The sequence below is a fragment of the Thalassophryne amazonica genome, chromosome 22 (genome assembly GCF_902500255.1).
Source record: "Thalassophryne amazonica chromosome 22, fThaAma1.1, whole genome shotgun sequence".
In the NCBI taxonomy this organism is placed as follows: Eukaryota; Metazoa; Chordata; class Actinopteri; order Batrachoidiformes; family Batrachoididae; genus Thalassophryne; species Thalassophryne amazonica.
In genome coordinates, this window is record NC_047124.1 from 7,253,618 (window position 1) to 7,277,922 (window position 24,305).

The 24,305-nt window shown below is 39.7% G+C and overlaps 1 protein-coding gene across 8 annotated transcripts in view; it reads right to left on the minus strand.

Annotated features, from left to right (window-relative positions):
- Positions 1–24,305, minus strand: part of ppp1r12a (protein phosphatase 1, regulatory subunit 12A) — an 85,128-nt gene that overhangs the window by 21,874 nt on the left and 38,949 nt on the right. For 6 of the 8 annotated variants that reach the window (XM_034163884.1, XM_034163885.1, XM_034163883.1 and 3 more), the window contains exons 2-13: positions 20,854–20,984; positions 15,175–15,293; positions 9,942–10,101; positions 9,152–9,296; positions 8,999–9,073; positions 8,792–8,883; positions 7,211–7,368; positions 5,909–6,030; positions 3,034–3,258; positions 1,976–2,067; positions 1,694–1,807; positions 977–1,129 (exon numbers count right to left, since the gene is read on the minus strand). In XM_034163884.1, the coding sequence (XP_034019775.1) occupies positions 977–1,129; positions 1,694–1,807; positions 1,976–2,067; positions 3,034–3,258; positions 5,909–6,030; positions 7,211–7,368; positions 8,792–8,883; positions 8,999–9,073; positions 9,152–9,296; positions 9,942–10,101; positions 15,175–15,293; positions 20,854–20,984 (1,586 nt within the window). The remainder of the gene's footprint in view (positions 1–976; positions 1,130–1,693; positions 1,808–1,975; positions 2,068–3,033; positions 3,259–5,908; positions 6,031–7,210; positions 7,369–8,791; positions 8,884–8,998; positions 9,074–9,151; positions 9,297–9,941; positions 10,102–15,174; positions 15,294–20,853; positions 20,985–24,305) is intronic. The other 2 variants (XM_034163889.1, XM_034163888.1) reach the window with 1 other exon arrangement.

Consider the following 24,305-nt stretch of genomic DNA (forward strand, 5'->3'; position numbering starts at 1 on the left):
GGACAAATGTACTAACAAAATGCAATATAATTGAAAGTGCTGGGGAAAAAAAAAGGCTCCGTATACATGTACATATGTATGTTTTTAAATAGTATTACTATATTTTCCGGAGTGTAAGTCGCACCTTTTTCTGTATGTGGTACTCACTTTTTAATCATAGCTTTTCCCCAGTGGCAAGTTTAACAACAGACAGTCTAACTCAATGCAGCACATGTGCACACCACAGCATGTGCCATTAATGATCATATGGTAAGTACTTTTAAACTGCAAAATAAGACAGATGGACACATACATCTGTGTTTGCCAACATATTAGAGGTTATCTGACATAGTTTGGACACTAGGAATAGTCACAGACACAGATGGAGAAGTGAACAGTGGAATTTTGTAGGAAGGACTCAGCTTTTGGCATGTACACCAAGGACTTAAATTCCAAAAGTTATTAAGATGGACATGTTCAATGTTATTTGATACAGATGAACACTACAATATAAACAAGAGTAATTTATTTATTCATTTATTTTCGTGCATCGTTGTAGCATACTTTTATTATGGCATTTATTTTCTTTAATTTGTTGATTCCTGTGAAAGCCCTGCATAAATATTACTATTAATAATAATAATAAATGTGTGATTTTTCAGTATACAGGTCGCACCAGAGTTGCATGACTTGCCAAACTAGTCGTAAAAAAACAAAAAAACAACAAACAAAAAAACCTGATTCATACGCTGGCAAATATGCTTTTTTTTTTTACCCCTCAATGTTTATTTGCTGATGTGCTAAAAATAAAGTAAAACTAGCATGAGGAGAAATTTTTTTAAGACATTAAGATAATAAGAGGTTTATTCTGACTGAATTCTAAAACAAGCAGGGGTCTAATCATTTTTAATACTAAAAGAAAGCAGAACAGCCCAAAACTAATGGCAGGTGGCCCAGCAGAGCAAACATACAGTCAGAGACGTCAGGCGGTATGTACCTGCGGTAAATGCTGTAAGACTGGTAGTGGGAGGAGGGCGGCTGCCAAGGTTTAGTATTACAGGTGTTAGGGTCCAAGCTGGAGGTGGACGAAGACTTGGCTGGCACGTCCCGCGTGCTGCCGCTCCGCCCTAGTGCTAGCGTGTGGGACGTGCTGGCGTGTTGGTAGGCAGGTGGGTGAGAGAGCAAGTTAGCAGAAGAGGCGCACACACACACACACACACACACAGCATAAGAAACATACACAAACAGATTTAAGACTAATAAGCTTTGATGCGCTAATGGTGCATTTCTGTCATATGGGACGACATTTTCCTAGACCTGGTAATCATTAAAAGCCATAACACAAAAAGCCAAAAGCAAAAATACAACTAAACAAAAATTTAAAAGCTGGTATTAACAACTGTTCCCATATGACATGAACGCAGCACATGTCCAAGTCTCGGTTTTGTGCCACTGAAAATTCCGAGTGTTGCAGTGCAAACTCGCGGCACAGACGTACAATCATGCAAAAAGACTGGCGGTGAGAGAGAAAGGCTGATTTGCATGGCTTTTTCACTTGTGCACACTGAAGTTTAACGGCACAATGCAGGTGGATCGATGAACCAAAACGGTGTTTAAGTCTAAAGCGATGCAAGTCAACCTCACGCTGGATGAACACGTGAGACCTGGTGGTGCAGAGCTCTGCCTGTGGCCGTTTGGAGGAGTGGAGGCTGACCTGCGCTGGTAGGAGGAGGTTCGGTTGATGGAGGCGCTTCCTTCATTGTTCTTCAGGTCATCGTCCCATCGTCGACGGGTGTAAGAACCGCTACGTATTAGAGTCATGGAGTCCCTGTGAAACAGAAGCTACACCTAGTACTGCAGAAACTGTGGAAGAAGACGTGCTTTCACGTAATTCCAGTCAAGTCAAAGGTCCCAAAATGACAACCCATGTTCTGTCAGTAAGCTTAGCGACACCATCCCAACACCTTTCCTCAGAGCCACGTGACACCTCCTCTACCTGTTCTCCTTCTCATCGATGTCTGAGGTACTGGCAAGTCTTCTAGGGATGGTGGGAACCACATACGCGAGCCGGGTTCCTTTGTCCTTTTCCTGTAGTTGAAGGAGGAAACAGCCTCATGTTACTGACAGTTTACACAAGAAATGCAAAAACTTTTCAGCTTCAGTCACTTTAGCTGCACAGTTTGTCCAGTCACAGCTAGAGTCGCCTTCAGAGTCATCAGGATGTTTGTCCTCAAGAGTTCCCTTCTTGAACAGTCACTCCAGACAGATGAAATTATTTTCTACACGCTTTGTATTTGGCCAATTCATATTTAATTACTTGGTAATGTTAACACACCCATCCCTCCACAAAAAGAAAAGAGAGAGAGAGAGAAAAAAAAAAAAAAAAACTTTTAATGTGATGATTTGGATGTTAAACCAATGTTACACATGCCAATATTTTTTTTTAAACTGATAAAGTTGTACAGATTTTCTGGCACCATGAGTTTGTCGGCCATAATTTTAAAAATTTTAAGATAGAGAAACCAGATTTTTGCCCCCCTTTTTTCAGATTTTGATCATAGTATTTTGTTTGTTTATTTTTATGTAAGGGTCCAAGAGTGCCTCAGCGTTTTCATGTGTGTAACATCTGCAGGATACTGTACAAACATTAGGGATTAAAATCAAGAACCAGTTCCAAATTTTTCAGTCCATCAGAATAGTTACGCCTCAGACATTCAGGGTTATCAATGCAGCTGTGCGTCGCCCCCCACCACGGATCAGAAAAAAAACTGCTGCCCGATACTGAAAACCACTGTGGATTATATACTTTCCCCACTCAGAAAATTGATCAGGCATTGATAAAAAAAAAAAATAAAATAAAAAATAAAATCAAGGAAGAAGTGGACCAATAATCAGAATCGACAGTGACGTCTAGATCAATAAAATCTCATCAGTTCCCATCCAAACCAAACATCTGTCTGAATATCCGACGTTGCAGAGAAATGTTCTCTGACTAACACACTCACAGATGCAGGAGAAAATATCCCGTCCCTGACAGATGCGCCCACAGCTGACCTTGTCTTTATCTTTGTTGTCTAATGAGGATGAGAGGCGGGGGCTGGAGGCCGAGCGCATCACGCCGGTTGAGTCCTTCTCGCGCTGAGTATCCTTGGCAGCTGTGATTTCCGCCAGCGCACCGTAGCTGCCAGTCTTTCTCAAACCCTGACGCCACGAAGCTGGAGATTCATCCTTCCGTTCCTCCTCCACTTTAGAGGAGACTTTTCCAGCAAGCTGAGCAACCTGACGGTGAGGACAGACAGGGGGATTATTAGTACAGAGTCGGGCCTTTCAAATTAAAGCGTTAAAGATTGTTTTTAGTCGCACTGCAGAGCAAATCACTGATTTCATTATTATTATTATTGAATTAATCTGTAGGAGTTTTTGTTTCCTGACATGCCAGATCCTCGCCGTCGTCACGGAGACACTGCTGGAACGCACATTACAGAAACGGTCACGTCGTTAGACGAATGCATCATAAAGTGGTAGATTCGAGTGCGATTTTACACAATGAGACAAAATGCTGAAGTGACACACAAACTTGATGTGACAGCACGGTTAGGACTTGGGGGGGGGGGGGGGGGGGGGCAATGTCTGTGTCAGTGTACAAGTAGGATGGAGAAACAAGCCAAAAAAATGATATACACACACACACACACACAAGTGCCTCACCATAAGCTTTTTAGGTGCAAGAGTAATGCCAGTTCTGCGTAAGCCTTGATGCCACAATGCAGGACAGCCCGGCTCCGCCGCCGGCATGAGAGGGGTAATAAAATCAAACTAAAGCACAGCAAGACAAGAACCCAGGGTCAGGTGCAGGGACAGGGAGAATGGAGGGGAAAAAAAATGGAAGAGCCAGAATAAAACAGAAATAGGATGGCGGGGGTGGGGAGTAGAGTACATAACAAGACTGATTTAAAACGCCTCAGAGCTCATAAAGTGCGCCGCGGTACCACAAAGGCAGACGGCACTTTAGTTTCTAGTTAGATGAACAAAAGACGACAGGCTTTTAACCAGCATCAAAACTGAATACTGTTGATTTTGGCTTCATGCTGTGAAAGCACAAGTCTTCAAAAGAAGACAGAGAGACAGAGAGAGTCCTGTACAGGTCCTGTGGCCAGTTAGTGCCCAAACTCATCTCTGGGAAACGCAGCCTGAAGCGGGTGAGAACCTATAATATGGCGACTTAAAATACAGCCAGATTTTGCAGGACATTGTAATTTCATTACCATAGAATTACCCAGTTGGGCAAACAGTGGAGAAGAATAAATAAACTACATTTCCCATAATGCATTTCCTTTCCACCAAATGAATGAATTTCCTGACAACTCACTTACGTTGTACTCAGTCTTCAAGGAGATGCACACAAATGCTGCAATCAGTCTTAATATGTCACTTTATTGAACAGTTTCAGCTGTAATTTTAATCTCTGCACAATGATTTTAATTTAGATCAAGAATTACTGGACAATACCAATGTCACTCCAATATAATCATGCACCCCCCCCCCAACAATAAAAAAAAAAGCGCAAAATTTCATGTTCATGACTCAAAGCGTAGATTGTTATCAAGGTCAGAATTCTTTACAGGAAGTCAGAATTCTAAATGATGATGATGATGTGGGGACACATTTGAGTCATTTTAATATTGAGTTCTGTCCACACTGTTTATGTTTTTTTTTTTTTTTTTGGGGGGGGGGTGGAATGTCCAGATTAAAATTAAATAAAGAAATAACCATGATATATGACTCTCTTGCTTTGACATGTGACTAAATCTGTCCAATACTGGAGCAATATTAACATATATAAAAATTCTTAAAAAAAAAAAAAAAAAAAACTAGAGCAGTCATTCGCAAAGCGATGTGTTCGCTGGTTACGACAAAAGCAGCAGAAATATTTGGGGAGGAAGATCAGCCTATTAATTGTTGTTATTTATTATGTGTAGCTCTTTACAAGTTAATAAAACTGTTAAAATGATTTTATATTATATATATATATATATATATATATATATATATATATATATATATATATATATATATATATATATATATATATATATATATATGAGATCAATGTAAAAAGAGCAGCAAGTAAAATAAAACAACCACCAGAAAACGTTTGATGGCCACTGACTGGAAAACATTCATTTCAAAAATTGAGATTTAACAAAGACGGAGCAAAAGTAGTAACGCTCACAATAACCAGCAGGAGGGTTTTAGCCCTTTAATATGATGACCTTAAATAAGCCATCTTAAAATTGTGGCATCAACACTGTGAAAACAAAAAAAAAAAAATTAAAAGGAGTGCTGTGAAAATGAAGATCAGGCTGCAGAGGTGCTGGTTTGTTACCTTAAAAAATTTTTTAAAAATATAAATTCTGTTTTTAGTATTGACAGGCAGCCAATACTAAAAACAGCTGCAATTTGAATCAAAGCATTTAAAAATAAAAAAATCAGAACATCATAAAAAAATTAAAGCAAAAAGTAAAAACCTGTGAAAACCAAGCACCTAATTAAAATGTTATCTTGCCAGTAGAGGGCATCATTTAACAAAAAGAGGGACGACTGCACATAAATCGACCTGCACCATTCAGTGCTGTGCACATTACAGACCACAGCGACGACAACGTCACCATCAGTCATTATATTCCTGAAAGCTCGAGGCAGCTCATAAGCCGTTTTTCAGAGCTTTGGATTGATTTGTTGGCTTTACGTTGCTCAGTGAGACGCGAAAGAATCAACAAAATCAACACCGAGACAAATGGAGTGCGTGATGACCTTGAGTACAACGTGCACACTCATTTATGCGATGCTGCTCAAGATGGAGGAACGTTACAGGGAACAGAATATCACTGGAGGGTACAACGGGCCAGAACTCTGCACCGAGCCGTACCTTCTTTAGTGGCGAAGTGGGCGTCGTCACCTGGTTGGTTGGACTAGTTGGAGAGGACACGGTGATGCTGGCTGGGGTCAGCGCTGTGCTGTTGCTCACCGAAACCGAAGTCTTGTTCTTCTCTGAAGAAATTAGAACAGGATGTAAATGAGGAGGAATCAATCGTCAAAGCTTGGCACATCAAATCAAATGTTTGCTTTCAAATTACTTAAGATTTAAATCCAAATAATTAGACTGATGAGGCGACACCAGTAGATTCCTTTTTTTTTTTTTTTCCCCCCATATGAAGGCAATAATGTTTTAAAAAGTATTTTATTTTCCAGAGTACAAGTTGCACATTTTGTCTGCATGTGGAACTCACATAATATCTCCCCAGGGGTGAGTTTAACAAGAAACAGGGACTCAGCAGCACATGTGCACACCACAGCATGTGCTGTTACACAACAAACTCCACAAATAAGCAAGACGGACAAATAAACAGACATCTGACAACATGTTGTATGTCATTTGACAAAGTCTGGAAGGCGGGGGGGGTTTAGTGAGTTTGGTTTCAGTGTGGAAGGTTCCCAGTTCAAACTGCACCCTTGCCACATTTCTCCATGTAATGTGGCATTACGTCAGGAAGGGAATCCGGTGTAAAACCTATGCCAGCCACCTTGGATGTGCTGTGGTGACCCCGAGTGGAAAAAAACAAGTTGAGTAGCCTAAGGGACTTGAGGCACCTTTACTATTTGCCAAAGACTGGACAAAAGAAAATCAGATGAGACACGGATGGAGAAGTAAATGATTTTTTGCAGGAAGCCCTCAGTTTGTTGTGTGTACCTTAAGATCATTTAAATTCCAAAATAAGCAAGAAGGACAAATAAAAATGTGCAGTGGACAACAGATTACTGTGAACTGCTGGCTCACAGCATCAGAAACACTGTAATAAAACCATGAGTCACTCGGATTTTTTAAATCAGCTCTTTAATTTGGGGTTTCTACGTTGTTGTTGTTGTGTACTTTATTGCTGGAGGGTTTTTTTTTTTTTTTAGTGCATTGATTTCTGGGAAAGTCTTGTATAAAGAGTTAAATGCCTAATTTTTATGCACGTCACAGGACCTCCCAAACTAGTAACAAAAAACCTGCAACTTATTCTCCGGAAAATATAGGAAGTGGATTTTGAGCCACCGTTTTAAAAATGAAGAATTAAAAAGGGCTGGATTCTGATGACATCATATGCTTGAAACTGAGCAAAACTTTCCTCCTTTAACTAACAGACAAGATAATGTTGATTTGTGCAAGTGCCAAATATCAGAGTACCTGCTTCATTCTCCGATTCGGAATCTTCTTCCTCATCCTCCTCGCTGGAGCAGCTTGATTCATCTTTCTTCCCTTCCTCTTCTTCATCCACCTTCTCTGGTTCCAAGGTCTCGATCTGCGGGGCGGTCTTCTCTGGCTCCAAAAGTAGCGTCTCTTTGCTGCATCGTGGGGACAGGCAAATGTATTACTGTACAATTTCCTTCGCTGTAGTAATAAAGTTGAAGTTGATACACTAGCACAGCATTTATACTGTAGTACAGACATTTGCAGTACTGCTTGTGAACGAGAGCTTCACTCAGAATGTCAACTGCAAAATATGAAGGTTGAGATTATTACATGCAACAACTAATTACGTAAACCGTGCACGAGCAGCATCTCTCCGAGGACAACATTTGACACGGGTGTAGAAAGCAAGTAAAAATGTTGACCCAAAGTGTTAAATCTCTTATTTCTGGTAAAGATCTAATTGTTATTAGACTATTTTTTTTTTTTATAAGTGATTAATCATTTTAAATTATTTTCTGACATAGGGACCGAACAATAAAGCTGAAACAACTAATTGAGTTAATCGATTAAAATCTTTTATTAAAATGGTTGTCAACTAATTTAGTCATCGATTAGTTGCTAAATAACTTTGTTTTACCACAAATGTTTCGTTTCGTCCATATAATGAACCGAGCTTTGCTTTGTATCTTGAACCAATGAAGAAGTGTTTCGAGCTGCTGCTTTGTTGGTTTCAACTGTTTTATTTCGCTTTATCTTAATTTTTTCCCCACTAAAACCCTAAAGAGCATATGTCTGTGAGGAATATTTACCTTTTATATGTTAAACTGACCTGTTATGGTCTTCTGAAACAGTTGATAGATGTATTTTATGCTAACACGTTAGCATGTCTATGGCGTTTTCAATGTTAAAGTTAGCATTAAGCTGCTGGCATTTCAGCATGTTTGTGCATTTGTTTTCTGTATAATAATTAATGGCTCAGCATCAAAAAGAGTCAAATGTATTACGATTTATAATATTTTTTAATTTATTTTATTTATATATTAATAATAATAGCAACAATAATATAGTAATATCTAATAACGCTACAATACAATTTTAGAGAAAGAGACATGAGTCACATGTGTCATTGTAAAATGACCACATAGTTTACAAGTTATACAGAGAACGTTGCACATATGGTCACATATGGCACATAAGTCAGGCTACAGCTCATTTGCAGCAACAAAAATATCTTTTTTCACCATATATAACATTTATATGTTTCAATGTTGTTTTATGGCAACTCAGCACTTTGATAAAGCAATACCATTTGTTTATTTTCAAGTATTTTAAGTTTTCAAATAATGTTCTGTTGTTAAATAAAGTGATGGAAAGAGAAAAATTGTTTCCTTGGCACATTTTTAAAAAAATTCCTCGCTAATCTGATTAATCGTGTCGAAACCCCATCAGATTCGTCGATGATCCAAATAACTGTTTGTTGCAGCCCTACCCAACAATTTATTGATTAATCACAAACAATAAAAATGAATGAAAAAAATTAACTAGCTGCACTTTAGTATCAGAGCCTCATTTTACCTTTTCAGCGGTTTCAGTGATTGGTTGTTATCTCCTGTGGTTGTGGTTTCAATCAACGGAGATATTTTAACATCTTTCTTCTCACTCATCAGCTGGAAGAAAAAAAAAATGAGACGAGATCTTTCCATCTGACAGACAACGCAATGAGTTCTATCAACAATCACCACGTAACATTCACAGAAAGTCAGAAATTAGGTTGAACTGTACCAGATTTTGCTTCTTTTGCAGTTCTTCTAAGTATCCCAAAACATCTTCATCTGCTACATCAAACGCGGTCTGGCCCTGTGGCAAAGAAACACACTTCTTTAAGCACTTAGACAGTGATTCACCACATCATGGTTCCTCGGACTTTGCACGTACCATTTTGTTAACGATATCCATGTCACACATGTTCTCCACCAGTATCCTGCAGGCTTCCTCTTTGCCCCAGTGTGCTGCTGCGTGTAGAGGAGTCCAGCCATCATAGTCCTTAATATTTACATCATACTTTGCTTGGATTAAAAGCCTGCACAGTGGAGCCAGAGTGAGGTGGGAAGGGGTAAAAAATAGTTTTCTTTAGAATGGGCTAATCTGGGTTTTGGTCTTTTAGATGCAGTGAGTGGTGGGTGTTAAGAAGCAAGGCAGCACTGAATCGTATCACATAGAAGTTGTATAAAATGCTTAGTTACCCCGAGAAGAAAATTCAAAAGGATTTCAACAATTAAATCTGCCACCATGGTGGCTGACTTCTGTAAAGTGGTCACACTCAAAAGATCTTGGAGATTTGTACGGCAGCAGAGTCCGACTGGCCAACTTCCCAGAACACATTTTTTTTTTGGAGTTCTTATTGTTGAGGAGCGTCACTGCGTTAACAGCTGACAGAGGGAACAACAGACTGACAGGCTGTAGAAACCAAGATACAGACGTGTGCAAAGAAAAACCCTTACAACAAGGATCAGCGCCGTTTTGAACAGAAACAATAGTTTTATAATGTAACTGACATGAAAGGGTTGTTTTTATTGAACAACCTGCCTGCAATGACAATACTTATACTTATACTTATAATTAGCATTTTAATAAGGAAATTAAGGAATAATAAAGATTACCGGGAACACTCCATAGTTAATGCAGTAATAAGCATCAACAGTTACGTATCCTACAATGGGCTTACTTTAAAACCTCAACATATCCCTTCGCAGCAGCTACATGTAGAGCCGTTCCTCCAGACTTGGTGTGTCGGGTGTCTTGTATCTGCCCACTATTGAGCCACTGCCGGGCGTCCCTCAACATGACCCGCTCCTCCTCCTTCCGTGCCGCTTCGATATCCACTCCTGGAGACAGAGGAGACGTCATTCCTCCTTTACAGATAACCTGCTACATGGCAACATGATGACAGAAGGGGGGGACTGAACCCACAGTGTGAAGACACTATTTTGAAGGCTATTTTTCTTACAAGGGAAGTGAACTGGTACAGCAAACTCAAGTGAATAAATGTCAGAACACATAAACGTCAAGTATGACCGGGCTTCAGCTACAACTAACAATAACTTTCAGTAATTTGTAAATTATTTAATGATTAGTCATTTTGCTGATAAAGCAAATTGTTGAACAAAGTCTAAAATCTTTTAAAGTTGTTTTTAACTATGCCCAATTTAAAGTCAGTCTCACAACAGCCCAGATCTGGTTGCCAAGGCATAAAAAGATCTTAAACCAGATCGTCCATGATAACATTTTATGTCAAAGGAAGGCAAATACAAAATTAAAAAGGCCACTTTAAAACCAGCGTAAACCAGTACGAAAGACATGTCAAAGTCATTTAAGCCAATTTAGCTGTGTTGTCAAAACAGTTTCAAACCAGTTAATCCCAAATCACAAAGATTCAAATCTGGACAGGTGAAAACTCAAACAAGACAAAACAAAGCCAGTTTTCTTGATAAATACAGTGGATTAGTAAAAATAAGTAAATTAAAAAAAAAAGTGTCATGGGAATGGTTTTTCTTCTTGACAGACCAGTTGACTGAAAGGGAGTTGGAGAAGGAACAGAAAATTATTTCACTCAAAGAATTTGTGATCTGAACCGCAACATAAATCTTAAGTAAATACTGTTATAAGTAGAGGAACACTCAAAAGTCAGATCAAATCAATTATATTTATATAGCGCCAAATCACAACAAACAGTTGCCCCAAGGCGCTTTATATTGTAAGGCAAGGCCATACAATAATTACGGAAAAAAAAAAAAACCCCAACGGTCAAAACGACCCCCTGTGAGCAAGCACTTGGCGACAGTGGGAAGGAAAAACTCCCTTTTAACAGGAAGAAACCTCCAGCAGAACCAGGCTCAGGGAGGGGCAGTCTTCCGCTGGGACTGGTTGGGGCTGAGGGAGAGAACCAGGAAAAAGCCATGCTGTGGAGGGGAGCAGAGATCAATCACTAATGATTAAATGCAGAGTGGTGCATACAGAGCAAAAAGAGAAAGAAACACTCAGTGCATCATGGGAACCCCCCAGCAGTCTAAGTCTATAGCAGCATAACTAAGGGATGGTTCAGGGTCACCTGATCCAGCCCTAACTATAAACTTTAGCGAAAAGGAAAGTTTTAAGCCTAATCTTAAAAGTAGAGAGGGTGTCTGTCTCCCTGATCTGAATTGGGAGCTGGTTCCACAGGAGAGGAGCCTGAAAGCTGAAGGCTCTGCCTCCCATTCTACTCTTACAAACCCTAGGAACTACAAGTAAGCCTGCAGTCTGAGAGCGAAGCGCTCTATTGGGGTGATATGGTACTATGAGGTCCCTAAGATAAGATGGGACCTGATTATTCAAAACCTTATAAGTAAGAAGAAGAATTTTAAATTCTATTCTAGAATTAACAGGAAGCCAATGAAGAGAGGCCAATATGGGTGAGATATGCTCTCTCCTTCTAGTCCCCGTTAGTACTCTAGCTACAGCATTTTGAATTAACTGAAGGCTTTTCAGGGAACTTTTAGGACAACCTGATAATAATAAATTACAATAGTCCAGCCTAGAGGAAATAAATGCATGAATTAGTTTTTCAGCATCACTCTGAGACAAGACCTTTCTAATTTTAGAGATATTGCGTAAATGCAAAAAAGCAGTCCTACATATTTGTTTAATATGCGCTTTGAATGACATATCCTGATCAAAAATGACTCCAAGATTTCTCATAGTATTACTAGAGGTCAGGGTAATGCCATCCAGAGTAAGGAAAGTGTGTCAAAAGTGTTTACAGCTTAAGAAATGGCCCAAGCACCCTTGTTTTATATGATACATTTTTCACTTTTTTGTTCATTTAAAAAAAAAAAAACACCTCATTTAAAGGAATAAAATTCAGCAGTTTAAACCATTTTATCTATTAATCAATTATAAACCAGATGAGTGAGCCCTCTGCTGCCGATCAGCAAGTTATAAATACTAATTTTTACCCAAGTAATACTGCCAGACATCTGTGTGTCCAGAGAACTGGATCATCCACATTTAAACACTAGATGGTGGTATGGGTTTGTCTGCCACACAAGCAGGTTTGTGTCAATATTACATCAATCTGGCAAAGAACTAGACCTCAGCTGGATAAGTGGGCCAATATGTCTGAGCTACACACAGGCCAGCGGTGCATCTGGACCTGTACCGTCCTGTTGATGCCTGGATGGAAGACGAGTCACTGACTCGTGCATAAAGAATGAGCCAAAAAGTGCTCAAGGGGGGAAGCAGCCAAAAGCTCAGATGTTCTTACAGGTGGTGTTCTCCATCAGCACTCACTGCCTCCAGCTTTTCAACCAGTGAACGAGGTCAAAGGAATGAAGGGTACAAACCAAAAGGCTGAGTGTGTCTGGAACACATCTGCACGATAAAAAGACACTGAAAATAACCACGATTACAGCTAAAACACATTACCCGCTCAATGACAGGATTAATAAGATTATACCATAAAGTCTGTTTCACAGTCAAGTTCAGCGTGTTACGTGATAATGTGGTCATCTGCCGTCTTTACAAGGTGATAAAAAAAAGATGACACTCTCCACACAACCTGGATTTAAAGAGGATACAGTTCACACGTGACAAGAACAAAACAAAGCCTAAACTGCAGTAAATTAGTTCCACGGTGAATGTGAGCTGGCTGGGAAGGCCAGCAGCCCACATTCACTGTGAAAAAATTATCTGTTGACTTCAGAGTCCAACAGCAGAGGTTATGAGATAGAATTTAAAAAGCCTTGTATTTTACAGGTGAGAAAACACTGCTGCACCAGGCAGCATAACAGAGGGATGAGGTGGACGGAACACGACAGACGGTGAGTAAGAAGAACCACGGCTGAAGCCATCCACAGAGGAGAAGATGCCAAGGCACCTGCTACAACCCAGAGGTTGTCCTCAATTTCAGCTATAAGCGATATCTCTGATGAGACACAAATCACGCTGAGGATACACGGAACGGTTACACAACAGCTTGTTGCATAACGTTGCCTGCTACCTCGAGCACAGAACAGTCTGCAGCTGCCCTAAAACAAGACCTGTGCACGATCACCCTTCAATGAGAAAGACTTATGCACATCATTTAATTAAAAAGAAAAAAAAAAAAAAGGGGGGGGGGGGGTGATTATAAATATGCCAAGTTTAGATTAGTGTTGAATTCAGGAGTCATTTAATGGTATATTTTTAAATCAACTATTTCAAAAACAGATCAAGTCATTTAGAAAAATAGTAATAATAATTTATTTAAATTAGCTTATAATGCGCCAAATCACAGCAAAAGCCGTCTCAAGGCACCTTACATAAAACAAGTCAACATAAAATTGAATAAATAATTAAAAATGAATAAAAAAAATTTTTCAAATACATAAATAAAAACAGAAGAATAAAACAAATTAAAAACTATTCATAAGAAAGGGAATAAAAATAGGTTTTGAGTCTTGACTTAAAAATGTCCACGGACTCAGACTGCCTCACGTAATAGTATAATAGTAATAATAATAATAAAAGTCGTTCTGAACTGATCATTGCACAAATAAAGGCATCAAGATATTTGACTTCATTTCTGGGAAAACAGAATAGACCATTTTTAACAAATTTATGACATTTTATAGCTGCAGATTTAACAAAAAAAAAAATGCTTAAAATAAGGTTTATTGAACATGTAAATAATACTGGATGCAGCCAAAATCTAAACACGATGAAAAGTGGAGAGAAAGAGGAAGCACATGTTCAGATCCAGGGCCAAATTCAATTTATGCACAATCATGTGACAGTTATGCACTCCAGTTTTTATTCAATAAAGAGATGCATATTAGTCTTTACTGCCAAATATATATTGTAATCATGAATGTTATCTTGCAATATTAATAACACTGATAATGAAGTCATGGATCTGCATCCTGAGCAACATGAAAATCTGATTACCTTTTTGGATGTTTATATTTTTGAACAGGGGGGAAAACTACTGTATTTTCCAGATATGCACCAGAGTATAAACTGCAACTATCGAAAAGTGTAAAAGACACAGGACCTCCCGAATTAGTTAAAGAAATAACTGATGTACTTTGAATTTTCAGATTCGTGCAAGGATCTGAAGTACTGTATTTTCCAGACACAGTGAAGCAGTTCGACTGTAAAGACCACCCATTATTACCTCCAGCAACGGATGGACACAATTCCAACTTTTATTACCACCAGATCTTTCTGACATCTGCAAATCAACAAATCGCTGCTCGGCTATTATTAACAAAAGGATCTCACAAAAAAGAAATAAAATGTGAGTTTGTGTTTGCACGCTGACACCGTGTCTGTGTTGAACGAGCACAACACCAACATGGTTCAAGTGCAGTGAACAGATTTACAGTCTTAGCTTGATTTTCCCCTCACGATTACCAAATGCACAAAACAGCTCCCACTCTTACAAATGGAGACATTTACACTGTACGACCCCATTCCGACCTGCGCTTCGGAGCGGGTTGCTGCTCTATGATTTGGATGACTTTACTTGGCTCCCTGTGCAAAAGCTGCTTGTAAAGCATCAATGAGCATGGCTAAAAATGCACACCCACAACATGCTGTAAACGACTGGAATGCTGAGCGTGCCTGTGGAAGAGCAAGTTCTGCTACAAAATCAGGGCCCAAACCTCTGATCTGGGGCCAGTAAACATCCGCGCATGGCCCCTCGCCTCAAGAACGCCCCAGGCAAAAACACCCAGACTCGACTTTTCAGCTTCAAATCGTCACATGAGAGCACTGGACACAGCTGGATCCCTTTTGTGAATTATGCAAGCCAACAAACCAGTGAAAATCTGGAGATCCTACTTGACAAAGTTCACATCAGATCTATAGATCTTTCCATCATGCGTAAATCCTGCAGTGATCCCACTGTGTGAGTTCATTACGTTACGCGTGCGGTCCTCTACCTTGTCGGCTGATCTCATTCTGAAGCAGCTCCTCCATCGCCTCCTCCTCAGCGATGTCCAGCGGCGTCTCACCCTCACTGTTCACAACACCTACATTGGCACCTTGACTGATCAGATACCTACGAGAGAAAACGGCATTAAACATTAGCTTCCAAGATTATCCTCCAAGGCAAGGTGCTCAAAGGTCGGAAGGGGATGACCTCAGCGCACGCACGCGCGCGCACACGTCTCCACCCTCATGTGGTCTCAAGCTGAATCTTTAATCCCTGTGGGGAATTTTCTACAGGCCGCCTGCAGAGATACAGAATAACAAACCCAGGACGAAAACACTTTATTACGTAAGAAATCAGGATTCAACCCCATGACCCTTTAGTCCAGCCTCCTTATGATCATTCTCACTCCAAAACCCAGTGTCTCAAACTATTTTTCCCCCTTTCTACTTTTCAAATATCTGTAGGGAAATGACCTCGAATGCTGATGTCTGTCACTTCCTCCATCTATCGAGGAAACGGTTGAAAGCCGGGACCTGTGCGACGTTGCGTAATGTTGCTTCTGGGTCATCGCCAGCAGCGACTGATACAACAGTCTGCATCTCCTGTTTGCTCAGCACATCTGGCAAACACCTCCGGGCCAAGTTCCACATATCCATCAAATTCACAGATGAATCTACATGAGTAGTGATTACGTATTGGTAGCACCAATAGGTTTATTCGCAAAAACTGGCATGAACACAAACTCTGCACAATAACACATCCTTATTTTAGGTCCAGACGTTTTTTGATTAAAATAAAAAAAAAAAGTCTGGACAGAAATGGTGGTTTATTTTTCCACCTGATTTTTCCATTTGTTTTAATCACAATAAAAGATGTCTTTAACTCATGTTTTAGTCATTCCATGATTGTTCGTTTTAGTTGAAAAAAAAAGAAAAAAAAAGCGAAGATGGTCGGTTGGACGGTTCCAAATTTCTCAATCAGATAATCAGTTCTTCTCATTAACACCTAGATATTGTTCTGACAGATCCACTTTACGAGAACTCACGCCTGACATCACGCCACCAGGCTCTGTATCTGGCAACAAGGAAAACGGCGTCAATTATCTTGAAAACCTCCACTGGCCCACATTTTTTCAGGCATCCATGATAATCGGAGAGAAAAGCAGAATCAATAACGGCACTTACAGATAAAACCTCCCCTGTTGCTACACTGTTAAACCGAACACTCCATCTTAATACAATAATTAAGTTAATGTATCTCAAACTTTGAAAAAAGTTATAGTCACTCATTTCCATTAATTAAACTAACTCAAAAATGAATTGCTGTCATAACAACTCAGTTCCTTTAAGTGCACTTAAAGTTTTGGGGCATTTAAGTGTTGGGTTGTATTTCCAGTACATTCCATTCACTCATTTTAATTGAGTTTATACCATTATAAAAAACTGCAGCTTCTCTTCATGGGTGACCATTTAGCATTTTTCATTCTGTTCTAGCCCTTTTAGATTTTTTTTTTTTTTTTTTTTTTTTAAGAAAGCAGATTGTCAAGTAAACCAAACAATGCATCAAAAAAATTTAATCTAAAATATAATGCAATTTTTTTTAAAAGGCAGAAATTTCTCACTTTTTTATTGAAAAACAAACTAGATTTACATAAGTTTAATTAACTATAAATTGTTAAGTTACTAAAACTTTAACAATTAAATTTTTGAAAATTATTCTATTTAAGTTGGCAAACTCAAATGGTTTAAGACAATCGGTTTCCTCAAATGGTTTGAGTTCAACTAACTCACTGAGTTTTACAGCGTATCCCAAACATCCTCTGCATATCTCTGGATGTAAACCACTTGATGGCAAGTGTCAACACTCTATTGACTCGGCTAATTTTTAAAAACGGAGCATCTTGACTTCAGCTGCTTGCAGTTACAGCGGTGGTGACACTTTAGACCCTTCTCCGTAGAACGAGCTTAATCCTCAAACAACCGCCCCCCAATGGCAACGACAACCCCTGGCAAAAATGATGGAATCACCGGCCTCGGAGGATGTTCATTCAGTTGTTTAATTTGTAGAAAAAAGCAGATCACAGACATGACACAAAACTAAAGTCATTTCAAATGGCAACTTTCTGGCTTTAAGAAACACTATAAGAAATCAGGAAAAATAATTGTGGCAGTCAGTAACTGTTACTTTTTTAGACCAAGCAGAGGGAAAAAAATATGGACTCACTCAATTCTGAGGAATAAATTATGGAATCACCCTGTAAATTTTCATCCCCAATACTAACACCTGCATCAAATCAGATCTGCTCGTTAGTCTGCATCTAAAAAGGAGTGATCACACCTTGGAGAGCTGTTGCACCAAGTGGACTGACATGAATCATGGCTCCAACACGAGAGATGGCAATTGAAACAAAGGAGAGGATTATCAAACTCTTAAGAGGGTAAATCATCATGCAATGTTGCAAAAGATGTTGGTTGTTCACAGTCAGCTGTGTCTAAATTCTGGACCAAATACAAACATGGGAAGGTTGTTAAAGGCAAACATACTGGTACACCAAGGAAGATATCAAAGCGTCAAGACAGAAAACTTAAAGCAATATGTCTCAAAAATCGAAAATGCACAACAAAACAAATGAGGAACAAATGGGAGGAAACTGGAGTCAACGTCTGTGACTGAACTATAAGAAACCGCCTAAAGGAAATGGGATTTACATACAGAAAAGCTAAATGAAAGCCATCATTAACACCTAAACAGAAAAAAAACAAGGTTACAATGGGCTAAGGAAAAGCAATTGTGGACTGTGGATGACTGGATGAAAGTCATATTCAGTGATGAATCTCGAATCTGCATTGGGCAAGGTGATGATGCTGGAACTTTTGTTTGGTACCGTTCCAATGAGATTTATAAAGATGACTGCCTGAAGAGAACATGTAAATTTCCACAGTCATTGATGATATGGGGCTGCATGTCAGGTAAAGGCACTGGGGAGATGGCTGTCATTACATCATCAATAAATGCACAAGTTTACGTTGATATTGTGGACACTTTTCTTATCCCATCAACTGAAAGGATGTTTGGGGATGATGAAATAATTTTTCAAGATGATAATGCATCTTGCCATAGAGCAAAAACTGTGAAAACATTCCTTGCAAAAAGACACATAGGGTCAGTGTCATGGCCTGCAAATAGTCCAGATCTTAATCCAATTGAAAATCTTTGGTGGAAGTTGAAGAAAATGGTCCATGACAAGGCTCCAACCTGCAAAGCTGATCTGGCAACAGCAATCAGAGAACGTTGGAGCCAGATTGATGAAGAGCACTGTTTGTCACTCATTAAGTCCATGCCTCAGAGACTGCAAGCTGTTCTAAAAGCCAGAGGTGGTGCAATAAAATACTACTGATGTGTTGGAGCGTTCTTTTGTTTTTCATGATTCCATAATTTTTTCCTCAGAATTGAGTGATTCCATATTTTTTCCCTCTGCTTGGTCTAAAAAAGTAACCGTTACTGACTGCCACAATTTTTTTCCTGATTTCTTATAGTGTTTCTTAAAGCCAGAAAGTTGCCATTTGAAATGACTTTAGTTTTGTGTCATGTCTGTGATCTGCTTTTTTCTACAAATTAAACAACTGAATGAACATCCTCCAAGGCCGGTGATTCCATAATTTTTGCCAGGGGTTGTAGCTTACTCAAAGTTTTACATTTCCTTGACTGAACTTTCTAGTCAGCCTTCTTTTTTGGCCAGTTTTGCGGTTTGGACTCTCAGTGTGGGATTCTTTGTGAACCCTACAATTACACAGCTTTGGTGGACCGATCCCGCTTCACATTTAGCGTCACTGCAAGTGAGGATGCTAGAATTAAATGGGTTTAAAAGCTCTGCCACCCACACCAGGCTACCGAGTCGCTCTCTGTGACACGATGTGTCCATTAGTCATTGCCATCAGGTCAGCCACTTGACCTTTACATGCAGTGTGTGCCAACAAAAAGCCTTTTGTTTTCTGTAATAGTAGCCCAATACAGTACTGTTGCACACAGACCAACAGAGTTTTACCAGCTCCCATTTGTACACTTCACCGCGCTATAATGTGCATTAAGTTACAACTGCAAGAAGAAATCTGCCCGATAATATCTTCACAACTTTGTACGACCATACAGCAGTAGTTACTGGTTTTCTGGGAAAGCACCACTAGTGCGGATAAATGCGAATACAGAAGCCTGTAATGTAAAACAGAAGTAAAGCAGGTCACAGCACACTCCCAATATTCTGAACAATGAGTGCAAGTGAGCTGCATCAAGTCCTTTTAGCGGATATAAATATCCCCTGATAACATCAGTGTTCTGGGCCCCATGAAGCCTTTTTAACTGAGAAGGACAGAGTGAGAAAAAAAAACACGAGTGTGGCATTCCACAGCTCAATTCCACGCACAGAAAGTCAACTTGATATTTCACCAAATGGAATATTATGAAATTGTGCATTTGTTGAATGCTGCATTATAACATGAGAACTTCTTCCCCCTATTAACCTGCCCCTCCCCCCCAAAAAAGAATTTGGAACACCAAAATGTGGCACATGCTCCACTCGTATGTTAAGCTGGTGTATGGTGATAATGAAGTCTAGAATTTATTTCTACATTGAAAGCTGGCATACGGTCCAAACATATAACAAAAGATTGACACTTTACAACTGGTATGTGGTGTACTGGCCCCCCATTTTCAAAAGGACACTACCTCAAGAAATGGTTACACAAGGAGTTCAGTTATTTTGTGGAAATGTTAATTTTACGGACAGATGCCCAAACAGACTGAGTGAAAACATAATGTCCCCCTTAGACTATTTCACTATGTTTGGTTATGAGTGACATAAAAAACCAGAGCCGTGCACCGGTTAGTGTGGACAGGTGAGAGACAGAAAAAAACCTTTTCACACTTTGTGCAAACTGCTAAATTTAAGCGTGTAATGAAGAGGGCTGAAGCACCATTTGAAAGACATGAACCTGTGATGCCCTAACTCTGCAATTCTGCATTACACAGAATGTCCAACGGTAAACGGACCGCATTTATACAGCGCTTTACAATTATGCCTCACATTCACACCAGGGTGCTGCCATACAAGGCGCTCACTACACATCAGGAGCAACTCTGGGATTAAGGAGCCCTTAGTGACTTTCCAGTCAGGCTGGGATTTGAACTGAGCATCCCCTGGTCTGAAGCCCAACGATTAACCAGTAGACCATCACCTCCTCCCATTACGTGTCAATCCTATCGGACCAATCTTCAATGTACTTTGCAACTGGCCTAACAGAGGGTCAAACCTCAGTTAGGTCCTTATGCTGACCCTTGACTGATTGTTCTCGCACAGTAAAAATAAATAAATAAAACAAACAAAAAAAATTGGCCTCTTCAAACTTTGTCTACTCAATATATCAAAGCTAGCAAGAAGTACGGTGTGAACATTACAGTGTTGACCTCTGCCATGGCTCAACATAAAAAAAATAAAAAAAAACTCAAGTGTCTGAGGAAAAAGATAAAATGTTCCCCTTTATGCACATCTGACCCATAATGTGACTCTTCCATTCAAAGCGACTTATTTTTAAACTTAACTGCTTTGTCCTCTGTCAGAGGAGCTGAAGCAGATATCAATGAAATGACTGGAAACTGAATGCACTTTGCAAACAAGCATCTGAATACTCACTCTGCTATGTCCATGTACCCGCAGGAGGCGGCGGCGTGGAGGGGGATCCAGCCCTCATTGTCAGGCTGGTTGATGCTAGCTCCGTGTTCCACCAGGAAAGTCACCATGTCAACATTGTCATCTATGCACGCCTGGAAGAAGATCGGGAGACGGAGCCAGTAAGACCACCAAAATCAAAAAGCACCACCTGCCACATACCCCAATCATTTTTTTATGTTCAATTACTTTGTATTTAGCAGGATGCTGCATTCATACCAGCAACATTATGATTCCAACAGGTAGATGTGTTTTCTAGAACAAACTGAAGTGTTCAGAGGAATGAATGCAACATGGACAATGAAAACTTGAAAGATGGGCGTTACATGAGGGTCAACTTTAGAACTGGTTATGATACAAAACCTTTGTTGTCTACAATGCGGAAATTTGCCTTTGGGTTCACCATGAAAAAAAATATCAAAATGTACAGACATTTGACGATACATATTGATCATTTGTAGCTAGACAATAGCTAATATTAGTTCCTCTAGGATTTTTATTAGTAGTAGGGTCAGGCTGCTCATTATAATCATCAATATCGTTGTATGTATAATTGGAATCGCAATCCCTTGCCTCTCTGGCTACACACCTGTGCTGTCTCTGTAAGCAGAAAGAAAGCAGCCACAATGATGAGGGAAAAACCTTATTTTTTGTGGAATTTGCTACCTGATGGGCCTGCAAGAAGGGTACATCATACACACAGTCCATCAGAAACAGAGATGGTGCATATTTTAAGGTACAACTCCACCACAAAGGAAAAGAGTGAAATATTTTTAAAACAGGCACCATGTCAGCCTCAAGTGCTGCTTGTTGTTGCTCCGGTCTTACAAAACAGAACGAGACTGAGGCTCTGTCTGATATACAAGATGTGATATGTATTTGTATAGAAGTTTTGTATTAGTTTTTTTTTTTTTTTTTTTTTTTAAAGGCATGTTTCGATGCCAACGCATATACCGACTGGTCAGTGGAGGCTCATCGAAACACTGAATAGACAAACAGTAGGGGTTTTGTTAATAAAAAAAAACAAAGTAATCTTACATTATAGCATGACAGAGCTCCCAGAACACAATTAAGGCATGAGTCCCTATAATGCTTCAGAATTATCAATGGTTGCCAAAAATGACTAGATTAAGCCTTTGAGTTATGAGTTTCTAAATTAATACCTTCATTTGGTGAAAACTTGGTAAATTTTATAAAAGAACAAGATGACAGCGACACACCCGTCCTCACCACTGTGTTTTATATGCAGAATTTCACGAACGGTGCTTAGTGAGTAATGTTTGAAGCTGAGATCAGATCTTTCCCCGAGCAGACAGGCAGAAATGGAGAGCTTATATACGACACTGTGGATTTGCAGAGGCTCCGGGGTTAAGATGTTAGCTCACATCAAAGACTCCACAGGATGACCAACAAAGTCGTGTTCAGAGCAAGTGGAAAAATATCACAAACTCTTTCCTCTGCAGTAACTCATCATGCACAACAAAACGCTGAACAAGTAGAAAGTGAATCACAGTTTCCCTGATGGACAGCCAACGTTCAGCAGACGTAACCGCACATTTCAGAACCGAGTCCTCGCCGATCAGTTCCTTGCTTCTTCGCGACTGCGGCTCAATTAGTGTAACACAGAGGAATGCGTACTTCTCCTGCTCAGATCCAGATTAAAAAAAAAAAAAAAAATTAGATGTAGATAATTTCACACAGACATTCAGATATTAATGCAAAATTACCCAACTGAAATTTAATGGGGGGGGGGGGGGGGCGCGCACACAACACCCTACTGACTACAAACATTTCAAGTCAATCAGTCTGTGGTAGAAAGATGATTACAATAACCACACTCCCATCTCTCAGACACAAAAAAAGTGAAAATAAAACCAAACAGTGGACTGTGTCCCGTTTTACTCCCGGGGTTGCTATGACAACAAAGGTGTTGAGAAGGGAAAAAGACACAAGTACACGGAGGCCTCATGTTTAGGGCACACGACTATCTGGCTGGAATCCGTGTCCAAATTTGGGCCGTTTACAGCTCCGTACATGGCCAAGCTGAAGAGCTCCTGCAAAGGCCTCACTGAGCTTATCTGGCTGTGTGTGTTTGTGTAAGTGTGTGTGTGCATATGTGCGTGCTCGGGCACTTCAGTCTCTCCAGGTGTAAGCCGACATTAAAAAAAAAAAAAAAAAAAAAAAAAAAAAAAAAGTGTTTGTTTTATTACAGGGGAGATTCCTGTCACAGTCGTGGAGTTATTACGTGAGCAACGCGGTTGTGTGTAAAATGTTGAGGCAGGGTTCAATTTTAGCGGCTACCCGGGAACCCGTGGCACCCTACTTTGGGGGCGGGCACACAACTCTTTAGACTTGCATTCCCGACTGGAATCCACCTTTTTAATTTCATAACTGTACAGAATCTATCAAATTTGGACAAAATTTGCACAGAATTTGACTTTGAGACCGACACATACACAAAACGTCATCAAAAAATGTTCTTCTCTGTTTGTAATGTCGCGTTTTATTATACACAGATCAAATGGAGCGTTTTTGAGGGAAGAGCGAACAGCAGCCAGCGGAGAGTTTTTTATATTTCTCTACATGCGCGCACAAGCAAATCATCTGTGCAGATTATTTTATTTATTAACTACACAGATGTATAATAAAAGCAAATGGTGACTGGTTTATAAACACAATTATGACAGAGTTTTAGAGGGAAGAGCTGCCTTAGATTCTGAGCTTAATTCTGATTCTGAGGAAGAACACCTTGAAGTGCTGCAGAGAATGGCAGATGACCATGATGACTGTTAATAGATTTTCTGTAATCACAACAAGTGTAATCAACACTCATGGCAGCCATGATTGTTAATGGGCTGGATGTTTAATAAAACATCGGCAGCTGAGATGACTCCATGCCAATCTGCCTGTGCATATTGGCATGGGGTCATCTCAGCTTCTGACAAGGTTAGAAAATTTCAAAAAATATTACTCCAAAAACACAAAAATTCCCTTCCATAATTTCATCCTGTCTGATGAAGGGCGAGGCCTGAAACGTCACCTTTGGTGTGTTATTAAAGGCTTGTTTGGGAGCTAACTGGCTGTGCGGATCTCTTTCATTTTTTGTTCTTCCATAATTTCACCCCCTGCCCCTGACATGCAGCCCCATATCATCAATGACTGTGGAAATTTACATGTTCTCTTCAGGCAGTCATCTTTATAAATCTCATTGGAAAGGCACCAAACAAAAGTTTCAGCATCATCACCTTGCCCAATGGAGATTCAAGATTCATCACTGAATATGACTTTCATCCAGTCATCCACAGTCCACAATTGCTTTTCCTTAGCCCATTGTAACCTTGTTTTTTTCTGTTTAGGTGTTAATGATGCCTTTCGTTTAGCTTTTCTGTATGTAAATCCCATTTCCTTTAGGCGGT